Genomic DNA, 13,521 nt, shown 5'->3' with positions numbered 1-13,521 from the left:
GGCCTCCCTGAAACAGTTTCTCATGTGCTGTTATATTGCTAACTGTACTCTGATACTAGGAAAGAACTCATATTCCCTCTGTTAGAGCAATTCCCAGGAAGAGCTGACTCCTTTTATTTGAATTTTTGTCTTGAGGATCAAGACAATGAGGTTACTAAGGTGGTGGCAAAAAATTTTTTGTCGCTATTAGACTAAGATCCTGTTTTAGATCTAATACTTAGGAGCCATTGTTTTGTCTTGATAATTATGTATTATATTAATGCTGGCATATTTTGCTTTTAATCTTGTTTTAATCTTTGTATGTTCTCTGTATGGCCTATGGCTGTAATAAATTGATTCAATCAGAAGATTTGGTGCAGAGGTGTTATCAGTATGCTGATGACACCCAGATCTACTTCTCCATGTCAACATCATCAGGAGATGGCATAACCTCCCTAAATGTCTGCCTGAAGTAATGGGCTGGATGAGGGAGAATAAACAGACTGAATCCAGAAAAGTTGGAGGTACTTTTTGTGCGGGGTCAGAACTCTAGAGATGATTTTGATCTAACTGTCCTAGATGGAGTCACACTTCCCCAAAAGGAACAGGTACACAGTCTGTGCTCTATGTGGGGCTAAATTTGTACTTAGTCCAGAAACTCCAGTTTGTACAGAATGCAGCAGCCAGGTTGGTCTCTGGAGAGACCACATTACTCCTTTGCTGATACAGCTACACTGCCAATATGTTTTCCAGGCAAAATACAAAGTGCTGGTTATAACCTAAAAAGCCCTAAACTGCTTGGGCCCTGGATATATAAGAGAACACCTTCTTCATTATGAGCCCCACCACACATTGAGGTCATCTGGAGAGGTCCGTCTCCAGCTGCTGCCAGCTCACCTGGTGGCCACACGGGGGTGGGCCTTCTCAGTTGCTGCCCTGAGATTGTGGGATGTGCTCCCTACTGAAATATGATCCTCCCCATCTCTGACAATTTTTAAAAAGCATTTGAAAACCCACCTCTTCACCCAAGCTTTTTCAACTTTTTAAATTTTTAGGTTTTAATCTGTGTTTGATTTTAAATTATCTAAATTGTTTTAAGTTTTTGTGTATGTTTTAACTTGTCTTTATGTTATTGTTAACCACCCAGAGATGAAAGTTTGGGGCGGTGTATAAATCGGATAGATAGATTTGTTGTGAGGCCCTAGTTAGCAGCTATCAAGTTCTGCCCAGGGATCAACTTCTCATCCCACACTATACTTTCTGTAGTTCAGTTAATCTCTTGTAAAGTATTAGTTTTTCTTTTTTCAGCTTCCTGATGCTGCATTAGAATTAATAAGAGACCTTACGATACAGCTTTTCAAGAATTATCTGTTCATGTAAATACAACCTTGCGCACCACTTTCATAATGTATTTATGTACTGAGTGTTTTCAACCAGTTACTTAATCAGAAGACTGTATGCAGCTAAATAAATACTGTAAAGCTTTCATCTTTTCAAGACTGAATGTTCTGCTTTCCAAATGCTGGTAAGGTGTTATGCTGCCATCTTCATGTTTTTTAGGACTTGCCCGTGCAATAATCTTGAAACTGAATCTGAAGAGCAAGTTTTCTGTAACTTTCATGCCAATACCAGAAACAACTAATAGTACCTTTACTGGCCATGTTTCTTGGAACATCTACAGGACATTATACAATCTACCTATTAGCTAATAAGCTGCCTTGAGTCTCTTTGGCGGTGGCTATGTTTCTGATAGTTGCTGTCAAAACCAGAAAGTAGCTGGTGATATATCCTGTGAAGCAGGGGTTCTCAAACTTTGCTGGAATACAGCTCTCATCATCCCCAGCCACAATGGTCAAATGCCACTGTGGCTGGAGACAATGGGAGCTATAGCCCAACAACGTCTGGGGATCCAAGTTTGAGACTCCTTGGTATGAAGAATGAACTTTTGGGGCTGTTCAGTATCCGGGTCTCATTGCTGTTCGCACCCTGTAGAGTTCTGTATTTGAATATTTGTTGGCTAAAGATAAAACAATAGATCAGCTGCTACACTGGCTGGAGCTGCTGCATCATCGCCATCTTGGATATTTGTTAATATTTTGTGTTAAATCTGGTCTGTTGGTCGTAACAAAATTACTACTACTATTTTAAACTTGCATGCACACACTCACACCCATGATAGCTGGCAAGGCCCAAAGGCTGCATACTGTATTTACCTGATCCAAGACTAGGTGTTATTAAAAATCATGAAGTCTCCTTAAATTCAGAATCTCATTCCTTTTAAGTAAATAGATGCATAACTTGTATTTAACCTCTAGTTTTTAAGGGGGTTGTCTTAAATTCAGAGTTGTCTTCTATTCAAGTAAACATAATATAAACACAGCCCTTTGGGCTACCAGGAACAAAAAAATGGTAGAGGCAAACTATTCAACTATTATTAAAAGAGTTATATTATTTTATTGGTTCTATTACTCTGGTACTGATGGGCATACATCTGCTTAATGGTGTAGCTCCTCTAACCAGGTTTGAAAAGCCTTTACTCAATTTAATTTGACTTAAGAGTTATTCTCATACTAGCTCAGCTTTCAAGTGATTTAAGCATAGTGTCTAGTGAAGTAAAATATAAAAAAAAATCTATTACATTATGACTCCCAACTGTATTGCCACAATTTCTCCCCACAACTGCCCAAATATTTTCTGTTGTTCAAAAGCATGTGAGGAAGTCTTAATAATCATAGTTATTAATATGCACTTGCTGAATTTATGTTCAAATTCTGGGAGAACTTACTTGATCTTTAAACCTAATTTAAACCTAATGGAGAAACTCTACCACCAAGTTGAGTACACTTTGATTTCAATAGGCCTCAGCAAGCATAAATATTCAACTGTCACTAATAAAATGAGTAAACTACCCTAACAAAGCAGTGTATTCCTTTATATTAAGGAATCACTTTGTCACCAGCTGTGCCGAAATGTATTTTTACTACTGAAGAACCTCTTGCCAGGTTTTCAAACCAAATCAAAATTATCTTTGATGAATAATGAATTTTACTATGAAAAGTGGACTGTGCTTCATACAGCGAGTAGCATCTTCAACACTGAATAACGCTTTACATGCTGTAATGCTCTAACACCTGACTGACAGAGAGAATCCTAAGCCTTCTTACAACACATTAAATAGGCTCTTTTCAATTTGTTAGTGTTGAGGAGCTTGAATCAAGCCTGTACAACCTGAGGCCCAGGGGGCCCAGATCCAGCCCGTGGGGACTTTTTTGCTAGCCCACAGATAGGAATATCGTGTAGCCTTTAGAGAAGGCATGGAAGGAGCAGCTCAGGCCAGCGAGCTTTTGAGCTCAGCTCTAGAAAAGACCATCAACAGTTTGAGACGACAACACTGCTTTTTAAATCTACTGTAACTTGTTTTAATATTGTAAACTGCCTTGGTCAATGCAATATTATAAATGGAATAAATGTTTTACTACTTTTATACTACTTTTTCTGCCTATCCTTATTTCATACAATAAAGGTTTTATGCCCATGCTTTGATAAAGAGATTCTGTGTCCATTCAAGTCAACTCAAATCTTGTAATCCTTCATGAAACCTGAAAGAATAGAAAGTAGCTTCCAACTCAGAGCTATATTTAAGATTTACACAGTAGACAGAATTCTAACACTTTCAAAACCTTCAAAAGGAACAAGAATAGCAGAGCTGTGTTGCCTTAGAGAGCTGGTGCAAAAAACTATCTGCAATTAACACTAGCTGGTTACAGAGACACACATTTTGACAAGAACTTTTCTTCAGAGTATCATATTAACATATGAAGACTGAGGCTACCATTCCACCCCACACCACCACTGTTCCCTCTAAGGGTTGCACGCGTGCACGCACTCACAAGTTTTCTGATGTCCACTCAGTTAACTTTAGATCCTGCTCAGGCTGAATTAGGAAGGCCCCACTCTGAATGCACATGCACTTACAGAGCCTTAATACTGCTGCCCAGAACAAAACCCATTCCGCACATAATGGAAAAAAATTAGAGGGACCACTGCACCCCACCCTTATTTTAATAGAGCTAAGGCAAGTTTATTTTACAAGTGCTTGCTTATGCAGTCTCTGACATCACCTCTGTTCAAACAAGATCACATTCTCCTTCATGCTGGCTCAGGCTCAAACACACACACGCTCTCCCCAACCCTGTGAGGTAGGTTAGACTGAGACCTAAGTGGCCCAGAGTTACCCAGTGATGCGCACGCGCGCGCGCACACACACACACACACACACACACACACACATACCCTCTCTCCCAAGCTATAGCTATCCTTCTTTCACAGTTTGTAAACATTGCTCTTGAATGCATGGGTCTTTGAAAAAGGGCTTGGGCATACTTCCATTAATAGTACTATTAGTAAAATAATAGTATAAGAGCCAGCATGGTGAAGTGGTCAGAGTGTGGGACTAGGACTTGAGAGAACCAAGTTCAAATCCCCGTTCAGCCATGAAACTCACTGGGTGACTCTGGGCCACTTATGTCTCAGTCTAACCTACCTCACAGGTTATTGAGGATAAACACAACCATCTATGCAACTCTAGGATCCTTGGAGGAAGAGTGGGATATAAAGGTAATTAACCATTTTAACTCACTTCCATAGATTCTGTGGTTTCATTAGAACAGTAATCATTTTCCATTACTTTATTTTCACCAATTAACTACAGAAAAAAAGCTTCCGCTCACAGGTATTTTTTTACTACAGTTGCTATAAACGTACATGTCACCAAACAAAAAACCAGGGTTCCTAATATATGGATAAGTCATCAATATGCAAGAAATCAATTAATACAGCCAGTTTTTTGTTTGTTTTTTAAAAGGAGGCACAATGGTTCAAAAAATCTGAGATTAGGTCCTAGGATAAGCAACTAACAATTTGAAGTTAAGCACAAGCAAGAGGTAAAGTAGTGTGAACAAGCTAAGCTCAGTAGCTTATTGCTAGCATTGATTTTAAGGGGAGGGGGCCTGAATTGCTGCCTTCTAAAATTTATTTATCTATCATATTTTTATACCGCCTGGTATGTAAATCTCTAATGCCTTAAACAGTATTCTATAAACTGCCTTAATATTCTATTAAAACGTATCCAGTATTCTATTAAAATACAGTATTCCTTAAAATGCCTTAAAACTGTATTCTAGAACCATTCAAGTGGCTCTATAGATAAAGGTGTGTTGCTCTCTCTGTGAAAAACACGAATATTTTGTTCCCTATAGAATCTAGATTTGTTCTATTGCCATGAAATCTGGTACTGAGGATCCCTTAGGTAAAGGATACAAGCTGTCCAAAATTTCAGAGTCATCAAATACAAATGGCAGAATCAGAGCACAGTTTAAGAATTGTAGGGGGAGCAGTATTTTGTCCATGGGTGCTTCCCAAGGGCAGCTGGCCAGTAAGGGCAGGAAACAAAAACACACAGGATCCAGGGGGATTTCAGACTTACCAGTTGCCAGAGAACTCTCTCAAGCAGGGTGCTTTCTCCAGTCCCTCCTCCCTGTGCCTGTAACTTCCTGTCTGGAACAGCTGCTGATCAAGCTGCTCCGACGTCTGATCCCTAGTGGGTAGCTCCTGGCATTGCCCACTCAAGGAAGTAAAAATTGGCTTGAAAATACAGCCCTTGAACTGTATTTTTACTGCCTTTGGTAGGCAGGGCAAGGCCGGCACCCCCTAGCAATCAGACTAGTTGGAGCAGCTTGATGACCCCTGCTAACTGGGCAAAGAGGCACCTTTATAACAAGGAGATTCTCTTTATTTAGCAGGGGGAGAGTAACTGGCCCTATCCACTCCCAGCACAGTACCTCTAGTGACTGTTGCTGGTGACTGTCTTATCTTGCTTTTTCAATTGAGAGCCCTTTGGGGACAGGGAGCCATCTTATTTATTTATTATTTCTCTACGTAAACCACTTTGGAAACTTTTGTTGAAAGGCGGTATATAAATATGTGTTGTTGTCGTTGAGCCAGTAAGAGCAGAACAGGGAGATAGAGAGATGAGGAGCTGAAGGAAACTGGGGAGAGTTCCCTAGCTGTTGTAAGTCTGATCTTCCTGTGTTTGTTTTTATTGGACAGGGGGGAGAGAAAGAGAGAGAAGGGGGGTTGGATGGCAAGGCATGGCAAAAGAGAAACAGACAAAGGAAGAAGAGGCTTAGTGGTGGTGGTGGTGGGGCTTGCTGAGAGAGAGAGTGGGAGAGCATGAGTGAGTGTGAGAGAAGAGGTTTGTTGAGGGGGTCTTCTTGGTCAGAGAGAAAAGAGGCTTGGTGAGAGACACAGTGAGAATAAAAGGGGTTTGGTTGGTGAGAGAGGAGCTTCATGAGAAACAAGGAGGTATGGCAAGGCTTAGAGAGAGAAGAGGCTGAGAGAGAGAGCACGCATGCACACAGCTTGGTGAGAGAGAGAGAGAGAGTGTGTGTGTGTGGGGGGGGGCTTGCTGAGAGGGGGTGGGTGGGCATGGCAAGGCTTGGAGAGAAACAGGGGGAGAGAAGCTCTGGCTCTGTGCAGCAATCTGTATGCCCCCTCAGTCTCTGGAGCCACCAGCCACCACTGGTGCTTCCAATAGTTTGTTGAGGGGAGAATGTTTCAAGTGCTTTCTGGAGGCAAAGATGTTGAGGATAATTCAGATGTGCTACCAAGCATTTACCTCTTCATAATCCCCTTGTGTACTTTTAATACAGTTAAATATTTCAGTTCTTTTGCTATTCAATGGAGAGACATGAGAGATGATACATAATTTACCTGCATAATGGTGGCTGCCACAAGGGGTTGCAGGTGGTACCATAATATTTACATCCTCTGAACACACTCTCTCTGACACTCACTCACTCACCCCCCACCCCACTCTACAGCCTCACCCTAATCATCCTGCACTTCACTATTTACTTTTAAAATAGAGTGTCAGGAACCATATGTCTCCACCATGAAGCCTGCTGCCAGCACTTCCAAGTTGCACTGGCTAGCTTCCATTATTTTGCAGTAGAAGAGAGCTCAAGGACTTCATTCCACTACTTTGAGCACACACACAGTACAGCAGCAATGAAGCCAATGGAGATTCCAGAATGCTGGTAGTATATGATGTGGTGGCAGCAGGCTCTTCCCTGGCTCTCTTCTGTCTTTAGTTGGGTGGAGCATAGCCAAGGGCCAGGCTGGCTGTAGATGGGGCAGCCTGTGAAGATAAGAGGAATGAACAAGGAAAAGGGTGGGCTTTGTGACTATGCCACAGTCACCCTTCCCACTGCATGGTTCCACTAACAGCAAATGGGGCTCTTAAGCCCCAGAGCGACCGCTACAAACTGTAGGAAGGGCTAAGGAGAGAAACATCAACTTTAGCAGGGGAGATGGCAGGAGCTGGCTGCTACTGTGATCAAGGATTTTTGTGTCCCCTCTTCAAGGCTAAAAAGAGTAGGCTACTCAACAGGGAGAAGGAGATGGAAGTCAATTTCAATTCTCCATGAGAGAAGCCTACAGCAGTTCAGCTACTGGTGTCAGGGGTTTACAATTTTTATAGCTAGCTTTTAAAAAAGAGTCTAATCTCAGGTGTAAAAAAGGAAATCAAATATAGACAGGAAAATGTTGGATGAAAGAACGTCCCACCTGGGTGTTTAGGAATTACATGAAAGTTGGTACCATTAAAATAAATGTAATTAAGTGCAAAAACAGTGCATTTCTAGGGTAACCAAGCTTTTGATTTTAGGAGAGTTCAGTCTTTTACAAATTCACTCATCCTCAAAAAGGAAGTTGTAATTAAGGCTCTTGCCTTACATGACACATAATATAAACAGTAGATGGGTTATGCAATCTCACATATTGTGCTTACTTATAACTTAGGCTCCAGGTAGCCACACTTTACCTTGTCTTGCAATCCCAATCTCCTTCAGGTTGGGGACAACATTAAAGCTGAGGACAACATCTAGTTGCCCTCTGACCTTCAAATGCTTTTCAACGAGGTTGAAGAGAATGGTATAATAGACAGAAACAAGTTATGGAGAGGGAGACAAGACTGAGGATAGCCGATACTGAGGCAACTGTCTTGTCACAGAGCAGACAGGTATAAGGCACCATTCTAAGAGAAAGTCTGGAGGGAATAATGATAAATATACCTAGACAATGCTGGAGAATTAAGAAGTATTGTACTGGCAACAGCAACTTGTGCTGGGAGGGGTATGTACCTCAAGGTGAAAGACTGATGTCTTTCACCTTGTGAAAGAATGTTTTACAGTTATGTACTATTTGTATGGGATGTGATCTGCAAGAATGTATTAGGACATAAGGGAGAGATTAGTGCTCTGTACGCAGATAAGATTTAGGGGAGGACTGGATGGTAGTAAGCATTGAATATGCTCTCTTGAATGGCATATTCAAGCACAGGAGAAAGGGTATGCTGTATAGAGCAAGCAAGATTAATGGATATGGAACGTGTACCAATAGACAAGATGCCAGAAGCAAGAAATGGGGAGCACTGCATGTGGACAGTAGTGCAGCCAGATAGAAGTTCATGGCCTTAGAAATGTCTAGAGGTAGGGAGTAGTGCACTTATGAGAAATTTGTGATGCATATTCAAGGACATGGTACCAAAGAAATACTGCCCAATACATGGACCTATGAATGAAGGAAGCTTCCACCAACACTAGTAATAGAGTTTAAGCTAATAAGACTTTGCCAGAGAATACACTGCAGTCCTTGGCTTCTATGAAAGAATGAAGTTGGGGACAGGAGAGAATGTACTACATTCAGTGTAGCTATAAAAACTGTTTTATGTCTTATCAATCACACTCTCCGTCTCCCCACCACCACCACTAGCAGTTGTACTAATCAGTCCTTGCATTTTGTCATATTGTTTCATTAAGTCCCTTGCTGTTGCACCCCATCTCTGTAGCCTCTGGCATTTCCATGTCTTTTGGAGCATGACTGAAGTTGTAAGATCCTTAAAAATATCTTAAATGGAAGGGGTTTATGTTCATGAATTAGACTTTTTATAAGCCACCTCGAATGCAAAGAAACACAGAAAACAAGTATTTTAAAACAAACAAAAGTCACTCTCCAAGTTCACTCATAGAAGTTAACAGTTCAGAAGTAGCTAGGTGTTTCTCCCCTGACCCCAACAATTGTGCGGCTTTTCATATACCAATGTGAAATGTTTATTTTCATCCTTCAAGAAGCCATTTGTAAAGAGGGAGGCTTCCAATCCTTGTCACGTCAACTTTCCCATTATTGCCTTTCACAGGAAACAGTCTTAATTTTCCACACTACAAGTAGATCCAAGTGGCTGTTTTCATCCAGTTTGTCCTAAATGTATCTGGAACCCAACAAAGACATCTTTGTCATTCGTTTGAAAACTTTGTGAAAGACATTTGAGCTGCCTTGTGTTAGCTGACCTATATAAGAGAGTAGACATATTTGGCTGAAGTACACAAAACCAACACTTATGGGTTTACTTCAACTTCACTTCATAACAAATGATATACTAAAGAACAAGTCCACAGACAGACCCCCCTAGGGTTATTGGTACCAAGAAAGAACATGACTCTCACACAAGAGGCAAGTCTCCCAGATCAAAGGAACCCTTATTACCTACAGTACACTAGCCACTACTGTAGCAGTTAACTGTTTTTGACTTTGAAGTGAAGACAAGAAGAGAACATAGCAGCCACTCTATTTGGTTTTAGGTCACCTGAATGTGAATTCCAACCATTCACAATAAATGCTGTGACAACAGAACCAACTGTTGTCACACAGCAATGGAGCCACTCAAGAAACACCCTCTCTGGTCCAGTTCAGAGAACACAAAGAGGCAGTATTTAATGCAGGTTTTGTGCAACATTCCCTAGCCTCAGGCATGCACAAGAGGGGAGGGATGATCTACTTTTGATACTGGCTAAGATTAAACCACAATCTGCAGTGATGTCCGAACTGGTCAATCCTGCCTTATTCTAAGACAGAATTTCCAAGACCCAGGAACTTGAGTTAGGTATTCAGTCCTGGTTTTGCATGACATCTGAACCTGATCACTGTATTCAGCCCATACACATACATACACTCACTCTTTGAGGTCAACCTCTAGAGCACACACACTCACAAGCATGAAGCCCAAGTCAGTAGTGGGGCTTGTTATCTGATCTTCTGTAATGATACTAAGAGACCTTCCCCCAATCCCTAGAGCACTCCTACACTTTATTTCCCCCCTGACGCAGGACTTTTCCCCTAATGGAGAGGCAAGACAGACAGACCAGTGTTCATTTTGCTGGTACTGTACTTATTTCAGCTGCAAAATGTGGAAAGAACTGGGATCACTCTACAATTCAGGGAGCCACTATGAGCTCTGATTTTATAGTATGTCTATCTTCACCCTCAGTCACTTTGTAGAAATCTTATATTTCAACAGCATTCCAGTTCTTACCAAGATTGTGCAGAGGTATGGAAACAGAGGTTGGGGAATTAACTGGCAGAGGGGAGATTCTCCCCCTGCCCCAAGGAGAAATCAGCAGGCAGGAAAAGTGCTAACATACCACCTCTCAAAGTTATCTACCATAAATTTTACCCTCTATGCCATAATTACACACAGAAGCATCTGCAGTTGGTCTTCAGTGATGTTTCACTGTCAGAAGTATTTATGAATGCAGATACTGCCATCTTCCCAGGCTTTTTGTCTGGTTTTACGTAGAATGTATTCTACTAAAGCCATAATTTGCAAAGTACAATTTTAAGATGCTTTATAGCAAAGTTTACTTTCTCATTAGGTTTTCAGGCAGGACAAGTACACACATACTCGTTTTCATTAGTACCTGCAATAATGCATGATTCAGAGTGACCTCCAACTCCGCAATCTGGTGTGCCAGATCCTCATTATCCGCATGGATTTCTAAATCTTCCTCTGGTATTGTGTCCCATCTGCCTTGATGAGCTGCCAAGTTATGAACCAATTCATATTGTCCTGGTAGAGCCAAACTAATCCGTGTTTGTCTTCCATGTGTGAAGTGAATTCGGCGCCTCTTACAGTTCTCTTCACTGCTAACTTTGTTGGTGGGTAGCAGTCTCTCTCCCAGGAGCATGTTGAGTAATTTGCATTTGGCATTACAGTTCTGACCAAGGATTAAAAGGCATGGATGGCAGCTCACCGTCAGGTGGAGGTACTCCTCCTCATGTCGGGGAAAGGAAATGGAGCTCAGCTGCCCTAAAAAACAGAGCATAGGGATCTTATTAGCATTTTATTTTATTTTTAAACAAACAATAGGTAATTAAACACAGGCAATTAAAGCATTAGAAATTGTGTTTAACTGGGATGTAGCCCTAATTTTTCATCTCCTTTGGCCACTTTAAATTTTGTAAACGCAGCATAAAAGTGATTTAGATATTCACACTGCTCAAATTATCCCCCCCCCCCCCCACACACACACCTCCCAAAACATAGCCAAGAGTTAGAGGATTCTCTGGAAACTCAGAGGGCAGCAAGGGGATTGGTTACCCCCACTCCTTGTGTGAAAGGAATGTCTTCCATTTGCAGAAATACTAGTTGGAACTAGTATGCTTTCTACTGATTTGCTTAAGTAAAGGTACCCACATTAAAAGCAGTTTGTGTTCAGTGTCGAAAGAGAAAGACTTTCAACTCATGTCCCTCTAAATCCCCAGTCCAAGTATAGCACTTTCCAAAGGTTTGGGGGTATTAAAAAAAATTAAGGAAATAATTTGCTTTTAATCTTTTCTGTATATTTTATTCAACTGGCCCCATATAGAACTACTTTGTTTTAGGTGCTTCTGTTCCAAATTAGGCTGCCAAATTGCTTCACAGTAGTGTCTTATATGCAGAATTTTGAACAGCAAGACAAGTATGGAGGGGGATAAAAAGTTTAACGGAAGAAAGAATCCTTCTAAAAATCAAATCAGGGCCCCAGGAACACCCACAATCAGTCTAGCAGTTTTGTTTGCCTGCCAATCCTGAAAATCAGTACTTGAAATGAAGATATGAAGCACAGTGTAACCAAGTTTTAAACTCCCTGCATCTTCAACTGGTATATGGCCTTTTCTTCAAGGAAGGTCATGTCCAAATGGCAGTTATCTTGCCATTTGCCTTCCCTTCACTCTAGAATTTGTGCATTTGTCAACTGACTGCCTATTAAACTATGATACAATATTGTCAGACACTCCATGAAGGTGAAGAATGCCACTATGCAATTATTATGGTGACGATTGTAGCAAAGATAGGATCAAGAGTTGCTTGCCTCCTAGCCCTGCAGCGGTCAGGGGCACACCAATGACGAATAAGATGATGCAGATGGAAGTGGGAAACTAGCTAAAGCTTGAAAATTGGCTGGCTGCCTACTGAGCACAGCTGCCTTTAAAAACAGACTTATGTTAATATATGCTGTTACTTTGCTTTATTTCTGCTTTTTTTTCTACCATAAGCCAACTCTGGTGTTCCAGTATTAAAGTCAGAGAAAAACCTGTTCACTGAATTACATTTTAGAAACTACCCTATCATTAGAAGTTATAACATAACTTTTTGAAAAAGTTCATTTGCTAGTTTTACAAACAGCAGCTTAACTAATCTTGTTTTGTAACTGGTGTATCAAAACTGTTGATGATTAAAGTACTTTTATAATAAAGTTAGTTTTCAGAATACTTAAATATTGGTTGTAGATCACAATGAAGTTAAACTAAGTTTAGAACACTTGATTAGACAAGTGTCCAACCTACCTTCAGTCTTAATTGCTATAGTCAGATTACTTTGTTAAGTCATATTGACTAACAAATCATAATTCAGAGCCACAGAATGGGTTCTAGAGGAAGGGTCTTGGCATGCAGAAGCAAGAAAGACAAACTTTGCCATCCTTGCCACAAATGCTCTAGTATGCTTATGCACCACTCTTAAGGATGCAAGCACAAAGGGAGTTACAGTACTGTCATCAAACAGTCCTCTAGACAGATGGTTCACTGTTGCTAATTAATAGTCTTCATGAATATTTTAGCTTCCTATTTATATAGCCAAACTTGTAAAGGAAGCCCTGAAGATCTACAGCACCAACGCAGCACAGTGCAGTCAAAATGTTTAATGATGAAATTTTTAAAAGCTATTAGAATTGTTTATTTTTGTTGACAAGTTGCTAGCATTCTAGGAGAGTCAACAGCTCTAAAGTTATTGAATGAAGGGCTCATTGCAAAATAGTTAGGAAAAGGACATTTGTGTTCAGCTGTCAACAAACAAGAGTTCTAATGCTGAAGGGATTCTTGGAAGACACATTTTACTTTATATCAGTTTTTAAAAAACATGTGATCAGCATGCAGCACTTCAAAAGTACCCAAAGGGGAGTATCCAAGCACATGGGTCCCAATTATGCCTTTCCCAAGAAATACACTAATTGATCTCAAAATAAACAAGTAAGCAGAAGTAAATTCTGCGAACAAATGCAGAATTTAAACATATGTTGTGTATAATGTTATAAATGTTTAAACCACAAACTCTGCTTTTATGTCTGGTTACTTTAAAATATTTAAAAAGAACATCCAGGATAAATA

General features: G+C 40.5%; 1 protein-coding gene across 4 annotated transcripts in view; it reads right to left on the bottom strand.

The window, feature by feature from the left end:
- DSTYK (dual serine/threonine and tyrosine protein kinase) overlaps positions 1-13,521 on the bottom strand; it is a 77,191-nt gene that overhangs the window by 41,628 nt on the left and 22,042 nt on the right. For all 4 annotated transcript variants that reach the window (XM_053251161.1, XM_053251160.1, XM_053251158.1 and 1 more), the window contains exon 2: positions 10,794-11,182. In XM_053251161.1, coding sequence (XP_053107136.1) covers positions 10,794-11,182 — 389 coding nt within the window. The remainder of the gene's footprint in view (positions 1-10,793; positions 11,183-13,521) is intronic.

This window comes from Hemicordylus capensis, chromosome 4, assembly GCF_027244095.1.
Source record: "Hemicordylus capensis ecotype Gifberg chromosome 4, rHemCap1.1.pri, whole genome shotgun sequence".
NCBI classification, from domain to species: Eukaryota; Metazoa; Chordata; class Lepidosauria; order Squamata; family Cordylidae; genus Hemicordylus; species Hemicordylus capensis.
Note: the sequence above shows the minus strand (reverse complement) of the source record. Positions and strands in the feature narration are given on the sequence as shown.